General features: G+C 34.3%; 2 protein-coding genes across 2 annotated transcripts; both read left to right on the top strand.

Moving 5' to 3' along the window:
* The first annotated feature begins 317 nt into the window (after nucleotides 1-317).
* Nucleotides 318-3,732, top strand: LOC137722296 (cytochrome P450 714A1-like). Its single transcript, XM_068461263.2, has 5 exons — nucleotides 318-753; nucleotides 1,066-1,292; nucleotides 1,470-1,720; nucleotides 2,208-2,607; nucleotides 2,978-3,732. Exons 1-5 carry the CDS (start codon nucleotides 456-458, stop codon nucleotides 3,404-3,406), a joined length of 1,605 nt encoding a protein of 534 aa, XP_068317364.2. The 5' UTR covers nucleotides 318-455; the 3' UTR covers nucleotides 3,407-3,732.
* An 8,078-nt stretch (nucleotides 3,733-11,810) lies between these two features.
* LOC137721908 (cytochrome P450 714A1-like) lies at nucleotides 11,811-15,803 on the top strand. Its single transcript, XM_068460929.2, has 5 exons — nucleotides 11,811-12,318; nucleotides 12,913-13,139; nucleotides 14,210-14,460; nucleotides 14,704-15,094; nucleotides 15,175-15,803. The coding sequence occupies exons 1-5, from the start codon at nucleotides 12,018-12,020 to the stop codon at nucleotides 15,604-15,606; spliced, it is 1,602 nt and encodes a 533-aa protein (XP_068317030.2). The 5' UTR covers nucleotides 11,811-12,017; the 3' UTR covers nucleotides 15,607-15,803.
* The last annotated feature ends 6,271 nt before the right edge of the window (nucleotides 15,804-22,074 follow it).

Genomic DNA, 22,074 nt, shown 5'->3' with positions numbered 1-22,074 from the left:
TAAATACATAATATTGTAGCTAGTCCCTTGATTCAAAATTAATTTTCCTATATTTTATCACTGTTTAATCTACCTACTGTTTGAAACGAATATATTTTACTTACTGTTTAATTTTTATGAAAACAGTGTCGCTATTGTTTAATTTTTACTAGAAACAATGCATCTAATAGTTTATTTTACAAAAAAAAAAAAAAAACAAGAACTTAAAAACAAATTAAATGTTGTTGACCATCAAAAACAAAATTTAATGTCTAGAAAAAAACGTAACAGACATCGCATTGTTTTGTAAAACAAAATTTATGAACATCTTTTACCTTACATGGCATTGTTGTAAGAGTTTTAATAAAGTTTTAATATAGGTGAGTTTATGTCCAGAATTTAAGAGTTGTGAGGGCCTAAATGTAAATGGCCCTATATAAAACCATGCACTCATAACTCATAAGCAGTGAGAGATCATGGCACAGGGTCTTCAGGTAGCAATGATATGTTGGTCACTTGTGTTGATCGGTGTTTTGAGTGTGGTGATGCGATTGTTCAAGGAGATGTGGCTAAAACCTGCAAGGATCCGGTCAGTGCTTCGGAAGCAAGGCATCGGAGGGCCACCACCTTCATTCCTTGTTGGGAATATGACAGAGATGCAAAAGATTCAATCCACCACCAACATCATACATGAACCTTCTGATCCTAAAGATTTCCAGCACAATTGGGTTCCCTCCATCTTTCCGTATCTTCAGCGGTGGGAGCAGAAGTACGGTATGAAACTAATTATACTTGCATAACCCAGTAGGTACTGTACAGTACAATAAGTAAATTACAGGAAACATATTTTCTGATAACTTCTATATGTATATATACAGCAAAGGGTTCAATTTTTACATTAATTATTAGGTTCTTCTTTATAGACACGTATGATGAGAATTAGGCAAGCATAACTGCACATTAGGAAATCGCCTGATTGCTACAGCAGCGTACCCTCCTACCACTCAGAGCAACTGGATTTGGACCAAATTGACTGAGAACAAAAGTTAATAATATAATTTGATGAATGCAATTATATATATGCAGGTCCAGTATACAGGTACTCAACGGGGAGCAAACAACACATGTATGTGAGCGATCCCAAGTTGTTAAAGGAGCTGAAACTGCAAAACTACATGGATTTGGGTGTACCGAAATATTTGAGTAAGCCACTCCTGCCCTTGATAGGCAACAGCATAATTCGGGCCAACGGACAAGATTTTGCCTACCAGAAGAAACTCATCGCTCCCGAATTCTTCCTTAACAAGGTCAAGGTAATATATACTCAACGAGCTTCCCTAGGTAGCACATATTGTATACATCCATGTGCTTACCTCTCCTATCATGTGAGTATCACGTGATGAAAGAAGTAGACTAAGCAGTCTAAATTCTTGTTCTTTAAAAACTATAAAGGCATGTTTTGGTAATTCAAATATTGGAGAGTACTGTAGGGCATGATGGACATGATGGAGGAATCTGCAGTGGCACTTCTTAAGACATGGGAAAGACGTTTACTAAAAAGTGAGGGAGGTGTTCTGGAGATAATAGTCGATAAAGAATTGAAGACCCTCTCTGCTGATATCATATCAAGAGCTTGTTTTGGTAGCACTTACTCCCAAGGCAACCAGATTTTTTCAAAGATTGCTCTCCTCCAGGAGGCCTTGTCAAATCCAATTTTGCTCTTTGGGGTTATCAATTTTGGGTTCGTTTTTTTTTTTTCTTTTTCTTTCGACATGCATGTTTTTGTAATTTTCTTTTCATCTTTTGTTTGCTGTCTTCTTTTTGTTTAGTCTTTGAGTGCCGTGGACAAATATTTGGCTTTGGATTATACTTCCCACATTTCTAATAAAGTAGGAAAAGTCATATTCAAAATCTTTTATTATTTTTGTTATCATCTAAAGATTATTTTTGGAAAAAATTCATTTAACTTGGAGATGGTTTAATCATTTATACGAACTGAAGAAATTGACGATTTATGTGAAAGATTCAACAGTCTCCAAATTGAAATTTTTTTTAGAGATTCTAATTATGACCCATTTGTACCGTGAAATAATGTCAAATCAGGGAGGACTTTCCTTACTGGCAAGGAAGGAAGGAAGTATACTTTGTTTTTTTTTCTTCATTTTTTTCTTCTATTCTGTTTTTATCAAAGTAAATGTTAAATTTGACATCTGCTGCCCTCCGTGCAGCTTCTTTCCCACAGAGAATGACAGGAAGATTTGGACTTTGAGGAAAGAGGTGGACGCTTTGTTGCTCAAATTAGTGAGGGATCGCCAAAAACAAAGCCAAGTGGGTGGCATATGTAAAAAGGACCTATTACAAATGCTGCTGGAAAGTGCTGCAAGTACTAGCAGTGACATGCATCAAAACACTCACAAAACAGACCAATTTATTCTAGACAATTGTAGAAGTATCTACTTTGCAGGCTCTGAGACCACTGCTCTTACAGCTTCCTGGACATTGATGCTATTGGCATTACACCCAAAGTGGCAAGAATGTATTCGTGCCGAGATTTCTGAAGTCTGTGGAGATGATTATCAACTGCATCATTGCTTGAAAGACACGGATAAATTGAACAAATTGAAAACGGTACGTAAGTTGATTTCTCATCTTGTTTTATTTACTGTGGGAAATTGTTTTCTTGTCATACTATATGATGACATAAGATGTTTTGTTGCTGGACTGTGAATTTGGATGAACAATATTCATTGTCTTGTCTGACAAGCTAACATTACCCATTTGTTGTGTTATTACCATACAATGCTATTGACAATACTGCCATCACACACTCTTTTATAGTGCTAATTACAATTCTCTGAGGTATTTGATAAATATTATTCTTTTTCCTTCACATGGTTTGGTGTGTTAAAGCAATACACATAAATCCTATGTCTATGTGAAAAGGCCATTTGTGTAGTAGTGATTTAAAATTGTTGCTACAATGTTTGTGTATGTGCAGCTGACAATGGTGATTCAAGAGAGCCTGCGGTTTTATGCACCTTCAGTTTTAGTGGCAAGGGAAGCTCTAGAAAAGGTGAGGTTGGGGGACTTGGATGTGCCGAAAGGCGTCCACATATGGACATTTATTCCGACACTGCACCGTGACCCCGAAAATTGGGGTCCGGATGCTGATGAGTTCAAGCCCGAGAGGTTTGCAAATGGGGTCTCTGAAGCATGCAAATATCCCCAAGCATATATGCCATTTGGTTATGGGAGCCGATTGTGTATAGGCCAGAATTTTAGCATGGTGCAGCTCAAGATAGTACTCTCTCTTATTCTATCCAAGTTCTCCTTTGCCCTTTCCCCAAACTATCAGCACTCTCCTGTTTACAAAATGTTGTTGTTGCCTAAACATGGAATCAAACTTCTTGTTAGGCGTGTGCAATGAAGGAAGCTGGTTCAAGAAAGGTTGTTGATGCCAGAAAAAAAAAAGTTCCATTTATGTCAAGTGCTTGATCGATCGGAAGTGTTAAAATACCTTTGAAAGCAGCTAGCATTCCCAACTGACCAATCACCCGATCGACCTCAGTTGAACCATTTATTGGCATCAACAAAGATTACAATATTAAACTACTTGTAAACAAAAGTGAAACCTATTCCCAGTTCTACAATATGCAATGTGGTCAATAAATTTTATAAATGTAATGTTAATTATAAGCTTATTTGTCTGCAGCATGATCGATAAATGCGATAAATGATCGAACTCATTACAAATCTCTTTCACATGTGATGCTTATGAAGAATCTTTATAATTCTATTTATCTCACATTTTGTAATCCACTCCTAAATAACTCGACTTCAATCTCTTAGGACTTGGAAAATTCCTCGTCCAAACATGCATGTATTCAATTTGAACACCTTATACCCTATACTTTTCGAAACTACGACATTGTGGTTATAAAATAAAAAGAAAAACCTTTGCTCCCCTGACGTTTTAGGAAGCATTGAATGTGGGTGGGAGTAAGAAAAAAACTCAAAACGGCAGAAATAAGAAAAAGGCACAAAAGTCAGAATCAAAAGCCCAAAAAGTGTGGAAAAATAAATTTAGCAAAACCATAGTTTTGTCTCAGAGATGGCAGAGGGTTTTGATCAGGTAGTAGTGATATGCTGGTCATCACTTTTTAGGTGACAATGTTCTCCGAGTGAACGGGCACGAAGAGGCTTACCAGAAAGAAACTCATTGCTCCTGAGTTCTTCCTTCACAAGGTTAAGGTATATAGAGAATACCCTTTTCACTGTATGTTGTATAGATTCTTGTTCTATAACATTTAGAGGAACCTCTAGAGATGGACTTTCAAATTGGATCTAAGCTAGCCCTACTTATCTTTTATAACGTGTCAATTTGCCCTTTACGGTTAATTTTTTCATAAGAAAAATGTTGCATTTGTCCATTCAAGTAGGGATGCTAGAAAATGTGGTAACTTTAGGAAAATGACAACCACACACTATTTTTCTCCTCTTATACATCTTTTTTGATTTTGAATATTGAGTTCGAACATAGCGGACTGAAGCAACAGACCATATTAAACATGAGTTTGTAGGGTAAAAGAATGATGTTATCATTTTCCTAATTTGACATTTAGAACAAATAGAGATGTTTTAAAAGATTAAAGGGGCTTGGCTCATAACCAAACTGAAAGTACATAGGATAAATTGGCTTTCCTCCAAAAGTTTAGGCATGTGTGGTGATTGAAAACGGTAAAGAATTGTAGGCAATGATGGGTCTGATGGAGGAATCGACCATGGCGATAATTAACAAGCGGGAGAGCTTTATACTTGAGGGAGGAGTAGTGGACATGATAATTGATGAGGATTTGAAATGCTTTTCTGCTGATATCATATCAAGGGCTTGTTTTGGTAGCTCTTATTCCCAAGGCAACGAGATTTTTTCAAAGATTCTTCTCTTCGAGGACACCTAGTTTGCTCTTGGGGCTTCTCAATTTTAGGTTGGTTTGAAGAAAGGAGCGTGATATTCATACACCCCTTTTTAGTTCTCACATTCTTTATTAATTTCTATCATTTGATTTTTTTTTTTCAATTTATCCGATCTGACGGTCGAAAATTAAAAAGTTGTGTGAAAAATAAAAAAGGATGTGTGGATAATCACACCCCTCGGAGAAAACTTATAATTACCCTATCACACATTGCATGCATACATTTGTCTCAAAAAACACCCATCTCACAGAGATAGGACAGGAATAAAAGGATAAATGCTGATTGAGTGAAAGATAAGACGAGTCACATGACCTTCTAAGAAATGCATGTGCACAAACTTGGCTAAGCAGAAAACACAAGTAAAAAACCGCAAAAATGCTAACTTGTGAGGCATATACATGAAGCAAACCTTGTTCAATGAAGATCGAGCTGAGATCTTCATCACCTTTTAATTTTCACCAATGTCCTATCACTATCTTAAGACCTAACTAGAGCTTGGTATGATAATGCAAGAATAAAAGTTACATTTTTGGTCAAGAAAAGTCAAATCTAAGTCCTACACTCAACAGCTGACAATGGTGATTCATGAGAGCTTGTGTCTCTATGCAACCGGAGTCATAATAGCAAGGGAAGCTCTTGCAGAAATAAATTTGGGTGGACTTAGATGTGCCAGAAGGCATCCGATATGGACATTCGTTCCAGCATTGCACCGGGATCCCGAAAGTGAGGTTCGGATGCCAATGAGTTTAATCCGGAGGGGTTTGCAAATGGGGTCTCGGAAGCATGCAAGTATCCCCAATCATACATGCCATTTGGTTTTGGGAGTCGGTTGTGCTTGGGCCAGAAATTTGCCATGTTGAAGCTGAAGATAGTACTCAGCCTTATTCTATCAAGGTTAGTTTCCCTCTCTCAAAAATATCAACACTTCACGGTTTATAAAATATTGATGTGGCCTCAAAGTCAAACTACCTTAATCAAAAGCCTAATGCAGATGACCTTTATTGCAGTGGCATTGTGAGAATGTTAAGGTAAAAAAATTTCATATCGGTGCAAGAAGAAACCTTATAAGGGTTTATAAGAGGTTAAACTACTTCTCGTATTGTCAATTGGTTTTATGATGGAATCTCAATTTTCTTCATGGTATTAGAGTAGGTTGGCCCACGTGTGAAACTCAATAGTCACACGTGCTCCACCTCATCCAATTCGTGTTGTCCATGCGTTTAGCTTAAAAATACATCACATGAAGGGCGTGTGAAGATATAAAGGTAAAAGAGTTAGGAGCATTTTTACTCACCACCCTAAACTTTGGTATATATTCACCATACGCCTAAGCATTTGCCACGTGTTTTTTCACTTAACCTCGGTTATCTTTTTTTCAACTTAAAAAAGTAATATTTAATGTGAAAATTAACTAGAGTTGGGTAAAGAGATACATGGCAAATGATTAGGTGTATGGTGAACATACATCATAGTTATAGTGGTGAGCAAAATAATGCATCCAAAAGAGTTTCACATCGACAAAAGAAGAAACTTCACAAGGGCTTATAAGATGTTGGTACAGTGCGATACTCTCTCCCATCTAACAACTAACTATTTAACATATTAACATTTTCCTTTGTAAAAATAAAAAAAATAAAAAAATAAAAAAAAGCCTACTTTCCTCGTATTCCGCCTGGCACTCACATGAACACCATTGTGTCTCCTAGGCTCCTAGATAGGTCCATTCACGTAAGCAATTACGTGTTTTCAAAATTCAGATACCAATTCTAATGTGTCGAAACAAGAAACAAGAAAATGCCAAAAACTAATAAGGTATCACAAAGATTTCTTGGAAAGTAGTAACAGTATTATATTTTGGAATTGGATCCTCTTCGGTTTTTCTTTGTGAGAATCCGGATGATCAATTAATCGTGTCCGTTTATCGTACATCGTGCGGTTAAAATTTATTTTAAAATTTAAATTTAAAATTGAATATAAATAGTACCTAACGAAAAGTGACCACACGATGTATAATGAACGAATACGATTGATTGATCCTCTGAATCTCCACAAAAAGAATTCGGAGAGAATCCTTGTCCTTATATTGTCATATCTTAGGTTTGGCCCGGGCCAGAAAGAACCTGACCGGCAGCTGCGCTCACGCCGGCCAATCATGGTAATGTATTGAAGGCAACATTGCAACAGCAGCCCACAAATCAACCAATCACCCCGTGACTACCACCTCGTATGTTCTTAAATTCTCAATTTCTTTTTTAGATACCAGCTGCTGCCCACTAGGTATCTCTTGGAGAAACGTATAATATTCCCACTTAGGGTACCGACGAATGAACAACCCAGCGCATGGTTTGGTCCTTGACAAAACCTTAAAGAGAAAAAAAATTTAATGATTCTTCTTGAAGTTCGATTCTCTTTCCTTTTGACAAGTAACTTGTTTACTTATTTCGACCGAGAAAAATTATAAACCAAAATAGTCATGAAACGATAAGGACATGAATAGGGCATCAATTGTTTAAAAAAAAAATGAATAGGGCATCAATCCAATTCATGGTTTTTCAGTGATATACTACATTACGTATTGTAATGTCATGCATGATAAGAAATGAACCAGAACAATTTCAGTACCCAATCAAATATCCCGATCTAATTTCCCCTAGCAATGATATTATAAAGGTTTGATTGAAAGTTTTCCATGCAAGGTACACGTGTTTGTACTTTTGTTGTAGAAAGACAAAAACATAAATTTAAAAAAGTAAAGCTAATGAAACTAAATTTTTTAAACCAAATTTGCAAACTAAATGATATGGTTGGAGATGATTGGATTATTAATTAAATGTCGGTTAACGTGCTTGTTTCCTATTGGTGACACATCATTTGGTTTGCAATTTGGTTTAAAAAATTTAGTCTCCCTAGCATTACTCAAATTAAAATATCAGCAGAATTATAGGTTAGAATTTGCAGAGTTGGTGTATAAAAGATAATATTTTATCTTATTTTAGTAATAATTTATTTATTATTTTGGTTGAATTTAGATAATTAGTGTTATATTTTTATTACAGGACATGCGAATCTACTTTGGTTATAAAGTGATGCAACAGAGGAATTTTTTAGTAATTCAAATTGGAACAGGTTCGTGAGTCTTCCAAAATAATTGTGTCAAAATTCTAGAATTTAACTCCAAGCCCTTTGATCATGGCAAAGAAATAAGTGTTAACTGCGTAGTTTTCCCAAATTGACGTTTCTGGACATTTTGGGTATTTTGAAGGCCAAAATGGCATATTCTGAGGAAGGTTCCTTTTGAGGATTTGAAGCAAGCATGTAAAACTTTAAAAAGACACATTTTGAGACCAAATCGGAGCTGATTTGGTCAGTCAAAAGTGTGATTTTCTCTGCAGTCCAAACTTGACTTTAAATACAAAACTTTATTTATTATTTTATTATTTTAATTGAATTTCCTGATTTATCAGAAAGCCTTGTTTAGGTAGGATAAAGAATAAATAATGAGAAATTTTATTTGGACCCAGCTATCCTATCTTTACACCGAGTTAAAAAAAATTTCTCTACTAAACTTTCAAGTTTGCCCTTAAATAAATAAGAATAAGAAAAGAAAAGAAAAAAATATTGGTGTTTTTAATCTCTACACCCAATAACTTAAAAAAAGGGCACACATCTGCACTCCTCCATTATTTCCCATGAAACACACCCAAATGACAACAAAATATTCTCCTAAGTTCATCAACAAGTAAGCTTGCTAGAAACACTTGTTGCATGAAACCCTTAGTGGCTCTCATTTATAATTTCAACGAAGAAAACTTCTTACCAATTCGTTGGACATGAAACAAATTCCTGCAATATGAGAAAAAAGCTTACGAAACCCTTGTTGCTATCTCTTCTAAATAGACACTGATTGACATGGAAGCTTTAATAATTTATGCAAGTTGACTTGTTAGTTTTAATAATTTATGCAAATAGCCAACTCCCAGATAATGGTTCAAACCATATCAGCCGAAAACCTATGCTGAAATTATAAATGAGGGCTGATAGGGGTTTCTAGCAAGCTGACTCGTTGCTGAACTCGAGAGAATGTTTTGCTGTTATTTGGGTAGATTTTGCCTGAAATAATGGAGAAGTGTACTGGTGTGCTAGTTTTAGAGTTATAAGGTGTAGAGATAAAAACACCAATGTTTATTTTCTTTTCTTTTCTTATTCTTATTTATTTAAGGGTAAACTTGGAAGTTTGGTAGATAAAACTTGTTAGTTGGATGTAAAAATAAGATAATTGGGTCCAAATAAAATTTCCCATAAATAATTTAGTGTAGCCATGTATTAGAGTTCTCTGCGCACTACTATTGTGGAGAACTCAGCTTAAAGAGTTTTTGATGATTCAACTTTATTTTACAAGGTGTTTTCAATTCTTTTCTTCTTAATGATATTTGGTTTTCAATTATGAATATGCGTATGTAATTTCCCTTAGCATGAATATATAGTCTTTATTTAATTGTTCATGGTATTATGCATACATACTTTGAATTATTAATCATTGTGTTTAAAATGTCTCTATATTTTAATGCTTTGTGATCATTAAGATGTTTAGGTAAGTAACCGGATGCAATTTATATTGGAATGCCATCCTAGTAGGGCTTGTTGTGATTGATAGTCGTGATTTCATTTAAGGCAAATGTCTCATCTTAAGTGTTGCATAGTTTTGCAAAGGTTTTTCACACAGCGTAATGAGTCTTGCATGTTTAGACGGGCCACAAGTAGAATCTCTATTTATTAATGAAACCCTCTTTGTCAACCAAAAAAGGGTGAAAAGACAATTTCGTCTTCTAACACACACAAAAAAAAAAATGATGGGCAATAATGTAATTTCATAGGTCCAAATTTTATTATTTTTTATTGAAACCTCACCTACATGTGATGTTAAAATATCTCTAATATTTAAAATAAAAAAATAAAAACAAAATAAAACCAAAACAAAAACCTCTCACTCCCCCCCCCCCACATTCTCTCTTTCTCTCTCTCTCCCTCATTCTCATTTACTAAAAAAATGTGTTCATATACACAAAGTGTGTAGGCAAATGCTAGTATGTATTTGGAAAACCTAACCTTTAAAGTTTCATATGTAATTCATAAGTAATTGATAAAATTATATAGAATTGTTAATGATGATGGCTAACCCTCTTTTTACATTCGATTTTTCTCAATTTTATTTGTTTTTCTTTCTTCTGACGAGTTTCTACAAAAACCAATTTCAATTATTTTGTTTTCTATTTTCATTATTTTAAATTCACAATTCCAAATTTTGTTTTAAATAATTAGTTAAGAATTGGTTCTAAATACAATTATTTATATCAATCTATGTGGAGAACGACCTTGCATAAGTATTTATACTACAATTGTTTTATTGTCACATCCCAGCCTGAGCCCCCACCACATACCTGGCTCGACTCCACCATAGCACAATATTGTCCGTTTTGAGCCATGACTATGCCCTCACGGTTTTGTTAATGGGAACTCACACGAGAACTTCCTAGTGGGTCATCCATCCTGGGATTGCTCTTACGCGAACTCGTTTAACTTCGAAGTTCATATGGAACCCGAAACCAGTGAGCTCCCAAAAAGCCTCGTGCTAAGTAGAGATGGGAATATACATATAAGGCTTACAGGATCCACTCCCTTGAGCGATGTGGGATGTAACAATTCACCCCCCTTAGGGGCCCGACGTCCTCGTCAGCACACTTCCGACCAGGGATTGGCTTTGATACCAAATTGTCACATCCCCGCCTGGGTCCTCACCACATCCCGAGTTCGACTCCACCGTAGCACGATATTGTCCACTTTGGGCCTCGACCAATCCCTCACTATTTTGTTTCTGGGAACTCACACGAGAACTTCCCAATGGGTCACCCATCATGGGATTACTCTCGCGCGAACTCACTTAACTTCGGAGTTTCTACGGAATCCAAAGCCAGTAAGCTTCCAAGAGGCCTCGTGCTAAGTAGAGATGAAAATATACATATAAGGCTTACAAGATCCACTTTCCTGAACGATGTAGATGTAACATTTATTCTCTTGCAAGTATTTTTAAGTGTTTATCACTTTTTGCAGTAATAAAAATCCTACTTTTGCAGGAAGTCAAGAATCATTAAGAAAATGATCAGGACGTCAATCTAATTCATAGTTTTTCAATAATATATTATATTACGTATTGTAATGTAAGACACGCATACTTTTTTATTTAATAAATGCAAGATAAGAAGTCAACGACATGTATTCAATTGGAAATTTGAGAGATTTTAATAAATTTATAAATTCATGGATTTTTATGAAGTTTAATTGATTTGTAGAGATTCCATGTAAAATTTTGATTCAATTCCCTCGAAATCTTTTGGAGAGAGGTGAGATTTATGGATGTTTAAAATACACTACGAAATCTATCCAATTCCCTCTAATTTCTCAACCTTTTCAAATTCTTTAAAATCAAATTCTAATTTAGTGCACCTGGAATATTTTAAATTTCTTTGAAATCCTAATTGAATACACCCGGATTTCTAAGGATTTTAATAAATTATCTTAAAATCCTGATTAAATACATATTGAATTTCAGATAATCACTTAAATTTATGATTGAATGCCCCTAAATTCATTAAAAGAATTAAAATCTCTTAAAATCCCAATTAAATACACAGTTTAGTTTAAAGTTTTCCGTGCGGTACACGTGTTTATAATATAGTTTTTTTTTATTTGAAAACTATAATATAGTTATTGTAGAAAGACAAAAACTTAAAATTAGAATCGTAGCGGAATATTATGGCCAAGGAGTTGAAGGTTAGAAACCTTTGAAGGATAACAAGAATACGGCCACTTGTTCCAAAATGGCACCTTAAGCCGGCCACCTGCCGAATCAAAGCCTACCTGCCGAATCAAAGCCTAGAATATTGTGCTCTTTCTCCCTCGCTCTCATTGGTCAGTAGGTCTCGGTGCAATTTGAAATTCTCCTCCACTCTATAAATCCCAGAAGTTGAGGAAGTATTAAGCTGTAATAAAAATCTAGAGAAAGCTAGATGGCAGGGGGTTTTGATCAGGTAGTAGTGATATGTTGGTCACTTGTGTTGATCGGTGTTTTGAGTGTGGTGATGCGATGGCTTAAGGAGATGTGGCTGAAGCCTGCAAGGATTCGATCAGTGCTTTGGAACCAAGGCATCAGAGGGCCACCAACTTCCTTCATTGTTGGGAACATTCCAGAGATGAAGAAGATTCAGTCCACCATAACAATCAACCCGAAACCATCTGATGCTAAACGTGTGCACCACAACAGGATTCCCTCATGCTTTCCTTATCTTCAACTATGGGAGCAGGAGTATGGTATGCCATTAATCAAATTTCATAGTTAGCTGCATACTTAATTGATTTCATGGTAGAACCCAAACTGCAGAGCCATGATTTCACATTACAAGATGCATGTTACCAAATATGAAGCTTGAGCTTTTCACTTCTAATATACACCAAAGCATTTTATACTTCCAAATATTACAAACCCAAGTATAAGCAACTTATTTATTGAGATGAATTATACATCATACCCTTATATAGATTCGTATAAGGAGAATTATATGTATGTATATATAAATATAAATATATATATACACACACACACATACATATATTAGTATATTTTGAAATTGCTCAAGCGGCCTAGGACTATATATCCTAGTCCTTAATGGCTCATGGAACCTCAATTTCTTTCATAATTGACAAACTTATCGATGGAAGAAAGGATTTCGGAAATCGGACCTCTTATGTTTGCTAATCGTGCAGCATCCATGCGACTTTCTTCACTTTTTACATCAACTATAGATCTAACCGTATATATATAGACATGCCAACTGCGACATACGAAGAACCTGAGACTCGTGGACAAAGTTACTAATATATATTTTGATGAATTCAATTATGCAGGTTCAGTATATATGTACTCAACTGGGAGCAAGCAGCACATGTATGTGAGCGATCCCAAGTTGATAAGGGAGCTGAAACTGCACAACTCCTTGGATTTGGGTAGACCCACATATCTGAGTAAGTCAATGCAGCCCTTGCTAGGTAACGGCGTTATCCGGGCGAACGGGCACGAATGGGCTTACCAAAAGAAACTCATTGCTCCTGAGTTCTTCCTTGACAAGGTTAAGGTATAGAGAATGTACCCTTTTCACTCTATGATTTGCGTCTAAATTATTGTCCTCTAAAATTTAAGGAAGTTTAGTAATGCCTCATCAACTTTGAACCTTACATAATTCGTTTGTCCTTGGACTTTCAATTTAGTTTTGAGCCCTGCTATTTATTTTTTTCTTAGACCAACTCCAATGGTTAAGGTTAAAATCTAAATTTTTAGCCCAAAAGATTTAGGTTCTAACTAAGAAATAATTTTTCTTTTCCAATGATTTTGACTTAAGATTTTAGACCTAAATTATTAAATATTTATTTTAGCTTAATTTTTTCGATAACTTTTTTAAAAATAAACTTTATATAGGTTATCCTAATTTATTTTTATGAACATTCTAACAAAAAAATATTTAAATTCTGATAAATTAATGAAAAATTCAGTGAACTTATCTCATTCTTACACCACCACATGAAACCACACAATCTACCGCATTCTTAAACACAAATACATAATGGGTAGAAAGAAAAAAAAAATGGAAGAATAGTTCAACGAAAGTGGTTTTGTGTGATAACTTTTTAACACAAGTTATACACAAGTGGCCAGCAGCATCAATAACTTTTTAACGATTGATCTTGGCTCATTTTTTGGGTTAAATATGTCAAAAAATAACTTTTAACCCAAAACCTTTTTATAGCCCAATGCTGAAGAAATTTTGGACGAGTTTAAAACTTAAATTTTGAGTTTGACCCAACCATTGGAGTTGGGCTTATAGGTTTAGAGCTAATCTTTTGAAATCTGTCCATTTTTTCCCTAGCTACCATCAAATATGTAAATTTTTAAGTTCAAGGAGGCCCCCTCAAACTTGCAAGTTGGCACGTTCATAGAAAGTTTCATAAATCTGATTGTTAGAAGAAATCCACTTTCGATAAGACTTGATCTGAAGTATGCTTCAAAATATCAATGGTGCTCAAAACCGAATTGAAAGTCGATAAAAGTACTTTAGATGAAGTCCATAACCATAACCCATAAGTGCATCACTAAACTTTTCCCTAAAATTTAAGCATGTGCGGTAATAGAAATGGTGAAGAGTTGTAGGGTATGGTGAGTCTGATGGAGGAATCTACAATGGCAACGATTAACAAATGGGAGAGCCATACACAAGAAAGTGAGGATGGCATTGCTGAAATAACAGTAGATGAGGATTTGAAAAGCCAATCTGCTGATATCATATCAAGAGCTTGTTTTGGTAGCTCTTATTCCCAAGGCAACGAGATTTTTTCAAAGATTGCTATCCTTCAGGACGCCTTGTCTCATCCAAGTTTGCTCTTTGGGTTTCTCAATTTCAGGTCTGTTCGGAGAAAACTTACCTATCACATGTTGCATACTTTTCAAAAGGCAAAATTTTAGGTGTAACAAATAGTACACCATGTTGCACTTAAATTTGTATCCTTCAAAGAGAAGTATGCAACATGTGTCATGGAAGTGTCTCTTATTCATGTTATGTTAGTAACTTACACATGATTTTATGTTTCTCATAAAATTTACTCATGCTATATTTTTTTTACCATGCATTTGAATCATCCATGCAGATTCCTTCCCACAGAGAATGACAAAAAAGTAAGAACTTTAAGAAAAGAGGTGGATTCTTTGTTGCTCAAATTAGTGAGGGACCGCCAAAAGAAAATCCAATTAGGTGGTGCATCTGAAAAGGACCTATTACAAATGATACTTGAAAGTGCTGCTACTAGCACTGAAATGCCTAGCCATAAAACAGACCAATTTATTCTGGACAATTGCAAAACTATCTACTTTGCAGGATCTGAGACCACTGCTCTATCAGCATCCTGGACCCTAATGCTACTGGCATTACAACCCGAATGGCAAGAACGCGTTCGTGCTGAGATTGTTGAGGTCTGTGGGGATGTTGATCAGCTGCATCATTGCTTGCAAGACGTGGATAAATTGCGCAAGATGAAAACGGTACTCGAATTTACGTACCATCAAGTGTTTGATAAATATTTTCATATTTTTTTTATGTTACATTTATCTATGTATTGCAGCTCACAATGGTGATTCAAGAGAGCCTGCGCCTTTATGGACCTGGAGTCATAATGGCAAGAGAAGCTTTTGCAGAAATGAAGTTGGGGAACTTAGATGTGCCGAAAGGTCTTCACATATGGACATTCATTCCAACATTGCACCGGGACCCTGAAAATTGGGGTTCGGATGTTAATGAGTTTAAGCCGGAGAGGTTTGCAAATGGGGTCTCAGAAGCATGCAAATATCCCCAAGCATACATGCCATTTGGTTATGGGAGTCGGTTGTGCATAGGCCAGACTTTTGCCACGCTACAGTTGAAGATAGTTCTCTCCCTGATTCTATCCAAGTTCTCCTTTTCCCTTTCTCCAAATTATCAGCACTCCCCGGTTTATAAAATGTTATTGCTGCCTGAACATGGAATCAAACTCCTTGTTCGACGCGTGAGAACATAAAATAATCACATTTTTATTAAGGGAGACTCATATTCAGTACGATATGTTATCACTGTATGTTACAAACATACATTACTCATATCGTTATCCATCTCATACATATTTGGATTGATCAATTACAAATGTTCATTACTGGAGTTTGAGATTGTTGTGTGTTTTTTTTTTAAAAAAAAAACCTGTTTCTGTTTGTGCTTTAAGAATTCTCAGTTGTAAACTAAAGTAGTTGACAGTTTGATAAACTATATTTTTAAAAAGGAAAAATTAGTATTCAGTCCCTAGTTACTAATGTTCATTAACTGAAACCTTATTAATTTTCAAATTTTGATCAAAGTTCCTAGCATTAATGCAATAATGAATTTACATGTCAGTTACATGATTTTTAAAATAAAAATTAATAATTGATTTAGGATTTTAATCTCAAACCTTTATTGAACTCCTAACTAATTTTTATTTCAAAACATTTCCAAAATATATATATATATATATATATATATATATATATATATATATTAGAATAAGTTTGTATCCCTTAATTTTTTATAAAAAGGTTTCCAATTTATTAATCTTATATGTACCCATTCATGTAATTTTTCAATTTTTTAATCTTAAAATGTACCAACTCTTAAATATACCAATTTGTTGTATGTAAAATGTACTCTTTAAAAAAAAAAAAAAAAAAAATTCTATTCAATTTTTTTCTAAACACTTTTAAACTTATACGGGTACATTCTTTTTCTTGATTTGAGAATGTATCCATGTCAAGTTTAATCAAAGAAATTTGCTAATATTATTAAGCCTAATGTCTTTTTTTTTTTTTTTTTTTTTTTTGTGGTTTTGAAGAATGTACCCATATTTTGGTACAATAATTTTTTTGTTAATTTTGATGAATGTACCCATGTTTACATACACACACACACACACACACAATATATTGAAGAGTATAATTTATATTTTAATCATTTTATTCCACAAAGTATGGGTTTTTTATTTAAAATCTCATTAATACAAACAACTATAAATCTCAAATTTTGATTTAAAAAATATAGTAACCTACATATAAATACATTATCACATTAATTTCAGGGACTTCGATCAAAAATTAAAAACCAACAAGGTTTTTGTCAAAGAATATTAATAGTTAGGGACTGTATTCAATGTGTCCCCTTTAAAAATGTTGTGAGTAGGAAAAACAGTGTAAAAACATTAGTTAAGTTTCAATGTAAAAGTGATATAATTGTATATAATGAAAAAAATAGACATTGTAGTGAGAGTGGTGGCAACGACAGTGGTGTCAAGGGTAGTGGCAGTGATGGTAGCATTAATGGTGGGGTGTGGTGGTGATGCCAATAATAAGGTGTGGTGGTTAGATTGTAGAGATAGCGGTGCTGCAGTGGTGGCAGTTGTGGTTGTGGTGGCGGTGGCGGCGTTGGTGGCAATTATGACGACGGGAAAGACAACGATGGTGGTAGTAATGGTAGTTGTGGTTGTGACGCTAGTGGTGGCGGTTGTGGTTGTAGTGGTGGCATCGTCGATGGTTGTGGTGGTGACGATTGTGGTGGCAATGGTGGGGGCCACGATTGTGGTGGTAATGGTGGTGGTGATGTAAAGTTAGTGGTTGTAGTGGTAGGTGGGCACTTTGTTTTCTAAAAGTCAAATGTATATACAAGGATAAATAATGTCATTGTTTTAAATTAATGAGTGTATTATATGAATTAAAATTATTCATTAAAATCTCAACTTTGTTTTTTTATAAAAGCAACCTACATGTTGTTTTTAAAAGTTGTTGTCAGGAGATCATTGCTTTAAAAATAAGCAAAAAAAAATTTTCCATACATTTTTGTATTGCTTAACTTTAAGGTGAAGCAGTTTTTTGTTGAAAAAAGCAATACGAAATGGGGCCTTGGTCTCTCACATTAGGAAACTGTTTTTTCTTTTCTGCAAAAATCAAGAATCCCAAGGAGAAAAACTTGTGTGGAGCTTAACTTGCCACTGAATTTTGCTGAATGACACTACAATTCAATAAAAACTTGCGACATGGTAAGTATTAAGTATAATATTTTATCATCTTTTATTATTTAAAACTCTCATAACTATTTTCCTACTAATTAAAATTAATTTAATGTTTCAATTTTTTCCTCTTCCCCTCTCTCTCTCTTTCTTTCCAAATTTTCTCTCGTGTCTCCTAAATTTCAGAATTAAGGGATATCAAACCATGTTTTACATGTCCCTTCAAAAGGGACTGGAACCGCTCCACATATTGAGCCTCCCTCCCTCATAATAATTTCTAGACGTGAGCATCCCAAGTCCCCACCAAATGACGATGGAGACAACCCAGCTAGATCTCAAGTGCACAAAATCTCAATGCATCATGTAATTAAATTTATGCAAGTCACAGTGCTGGGCAATGAAATATCGCTCAACAAATTTATGCAAGTCACATTCTGTATCAACAAATTTATTTATTTATTATTTGAGAATGTATCCAAGTCACAGTGCTAGGCAATGAAATAATTTTCTCCATATTCTTATGAAGAAAGGAAAGACATAGAATGGGAAAAAAGACGGTAAAGAAAATGGAGAGAGAGGAGAATGAAACATTAAATTAATTTCATGGTGTATATTAATTAGTATGAAAATTGATTATAAGAGTTTTAAATAATAAAAGATGATAAAATATTATACTTAAGACTTTACCATGCGGCAAGTTTTTATTAGATTTGTAATGCCACTCAACAAAATTTAATATCAAGTCAAGCCCCACATAAATTTTTATCGATCCGAAGAGGCAATGCATATGCGTATACTTATAAGCATTAGCCTCTACTTGCATATAATTTCCTCCCCTGAAAATGTTTAGCAAGGCTTGGGCTAAGACCAACCCAATTATTAACGTCTACTGGGTTGGGCCACGTTAATACCAACTTGTTCAGCACAATTAGTACTCTTTTGGGTGGGTTTGGACATAGAAGCTACAGATAAGCAAAAGGCAAGAACTTTGACTAACCCAAAATAGGGAAAATGTATCGATTTTCACTCTCTTGTGTTGTAAATCTGCAAAAAAGAGTTCCTCTCTGGATCTCTGCCATTAAATTCGGTGACTTTTGAAATTTCATCCAATGACCTATCTATTTTGATCTTTTAAAAATTATAATAATTTTTTATCGTTGGATAAAATTTTAAAGGTCCGGATCACTTGATTCAGTGGTCTTGATGAAAGAGATTCGGAGAGGATCTCTTCTCCTATTTTTATGTTTTAATTATTCTCTGATTTATTGAATATCAAAGCACAGAAACAAATAAGTGACAAAGAATGTAAATGGATAGAACGAGACTGTAAATCACCGCGGATAAAAAAAAATTAAGGTGGGCAATGACTATTGTATCCTATAAGTAAAAGTTAAATCAATCAATTAGTTAAAGAGATTTTCAAATAGCAAAAGAAAAGGTTATAAGAGCAGATTTGACCCCCCGAGAATAATATAAGTATTGGCAAAAGTATGTACTTCCATATTTGACCTTGAGCGACTTCAGCTGGGGTAATGCATATTATGTAGATAATTAAAATCATATCAATATTCCATGTACAAGCAAAGCAAAACTTTCTTGGGTTATAAACAAGGCTAAGAATAGAACATTTCTTAACTCTTAATCTTTCTCCTAATCAAGTAATTAGCAATAAAATTTTAAACAAAAAATTTTAATTTGACAGCTTATGTGGCACTTTGACATTTTAAAATTTTTTTTTTCTCCACCGACATGTCAAATTACATTATTATTTTATTACATTATTTTATTTTCTTTATTTTTGTTATATATATATATTGGTGCAGATCTGTTTTATATTATAAAGAAACATTAAATTAATAGAAAAATAGTAGTTTGAAGTAAAAGGAACACCTTCTGCAAAAATAACAACAACATGGCCTTCTGCTTCAGTGGGCATTTCACCGGAGCAAATCTTGAGCAAAAACTCTTCAAGTTTTTGTGCGAGATTGACTTCCCAATTGGATTCTAGGTCAGGCTCTGGTTGCACCCTATGAAATCCGCCTCCTCTATTGTCGTTGCTTCCACCCGGATACTCTTCGAGTTTTTGTACGAGATTGAGTTCCAATTGGATTCTAGGTCACGCTATGCTTGCACTCTATGAAATCCGCCTCCACCATCGCCGATGTTGCTTCCACCCGCTTCGTCTCTGGCGTAAGTCATCTTCTGTGAGTTGGATTGGGCATTGGCGCATTGTGGAGGTGCTGGATTCATATTTGGTGGAGACTATGGTTTTTCAATTTGGGGGTTTTCGAAAGCAATGATTTTTTAGTCGAAATTGGCCCACATAGTGTGTGATAGATGGAAAATCAAAGATTTTCTTTGTGATTGTTGTTTGTGAGCTTGGCCTTGGTTCAACAGGAAGATGGGTAGAGCAAGAGGGCAAAAAATTTAATAGAAAAGATTTAGTAATTAATTAAAAATTATTTGAAGCTGCTGTCAAATTTGATAGCAACCCCTCTTAATATATTTTCATATCATGCCATGTAAGATTTGACATTTCGATTGAAAAATTATAATATTATTTTTTGTTATTGTTATTGATGATGTGGACTTAACACCACTTTTTTAATTAGTAAAAAAGTAAAACCTAAAACCACTTTTTTAGCCAAAACTGGAATAGCTTTTGCACTTCGCCAGTTGCAAAAGCTAAAAGCCCAAAAAGGAAGCTTCCTGTTGCAGAAAAGCAGTGTGGCAGAACTCTCAGGCGCAGATTTGTTTTGTTTGACGTCCGACCTCGGCCGGTAGCATTGTCCAGGAGCGACAGATGTTAATTATTCCTGTTTCTTTTTGGGCAAGAATAATGTATCTTGTTCACTTTAAGCTTTAGATTAGGATAGTGTTAATTATATATTCATATTTTCTCACATTTTATCATGAAGTCATTGATATTCCTTAATTTATTGTTTGGATGACCAAAAATTAAACAAAATATGTAAGAAATAAAAATAGATGTATGAATAATACTACTCTTATTAAGGCAGCAGCCACAAACTCTTATGTTGGTAAAGCCATTTCTTATGATATAACTCGGAAGGAGACCAAGATATTTTTGGGTCTTCTGATGACAAATATATAGCACTTATTCTGGCCCCATGGAAGTGTAAACAAAAAGCCAAATCCATCACGCACTTCCGCTGTAAGCTTATTATAGGGGGCGGTATTTGTGTAGAATGCCATGATCACATTCATATGCTAAGAAACAATAATATCTTAGAACTTATCCCACCAAAAAAATAAAATAAAATAAATTATCTAGGGAAGAATATTATTAGACTCAGTCGCAGTGCACATAGAACTGTACAATATTAAAATTTATATTTTTCGCCAACACTATCTAGGCAATTGACGCTGGCCGCTGGTTTTATTTACCGATTATCATGTATTAGTTCATGAAATATATATCGCCTATATATCCTCCATTCATATGACTAGCCTTCATGATTTTTTTTTTTAATCACAGTGTGCTACGCATGACTTACACGTTTTAAATGTATTTATATGCGTAAATTAACAAATAAAAAAATCAAATATTTGAAGTAAATGAATAATTTTAGATGATGCTAGAAGAAACCTCTCCTAAATCAATTAAAGCAGTTGAATTCACATAAGAAAATCAGTTTCTATGTAATTTAAATCAAGAATAGAGAAAATAATATTTAATAAACAATTGATTGAATCACATTATTACTAGCCTATTGTGAGGCTAAATCTATATTCTCCCTCTTAGTGTAGATAATATCGTTTGTTTAAAAAAAATCATTTGACAATTAATTTAATTACATTAATATCCACGTGCGAAAGACCTTTTTTTTATAAAAAAAAATAATATTTAATAAACAGCTGATTGAATCACATTATTACTAGTCCATTGTGAGGCTAAACTCACCCCTTTCCTTTAGTGTAGATAATATTGTTTGTTAAAAAAAAAAAAAAAAATTTTGGCAACATATTTAATCACATTATTATCTGCGTCCGAAAAATCTTTTTTATAACCGGCATTACACACGCCTCTTAAGATGTTTTGAACACAACATTCATGATTTTTCTTATTTTTTATTATATTTTTCTTTTCCTTTCACGTGAGCATCATCAACTTTCACTCATTTTTTCATTTTTTTAATTTTTTTCTCTCTTCCCACTTATATTTATATTATATTTTATGATGACCAAATTACCAAATTACCCATGCATTATTTGATATATTATATTGGGATGCTTATGGATTCTTTTGGTTGAGGGGCAATTTTGTCCTATTGTTTTTTGTCGAAGCCGTGACCCCAAATTGAAGCTTTGGCTTTATATATAAGAGATTAACAATGTTTCGTTACCGAATTCATCAACATGATTAGTAATATTTCGTGATCGGAAGGCTGTTACACTATTTTTTTTTTTTTTTTTTTTGGAATAAGCTTTTATACCACT

The sequence above is a fragment of the Pyrus communis genome, chromosome 4, assembly GCF_041283825.1.
Source record: "Pyrus communis isolate YQ-2024b chromosome 4, ASM4128382v1, whole genome shotgun sequence".
Lineage (NCBI taxonomy): Eukaryota > Viridiplantae > Streptophyta > Magnoliopsida > Rosales > Rosaceae > Pyrus > Pyrus communis.
This window is presented reverse-complemented; position numbering and strand designations above follow the sequence as displayed.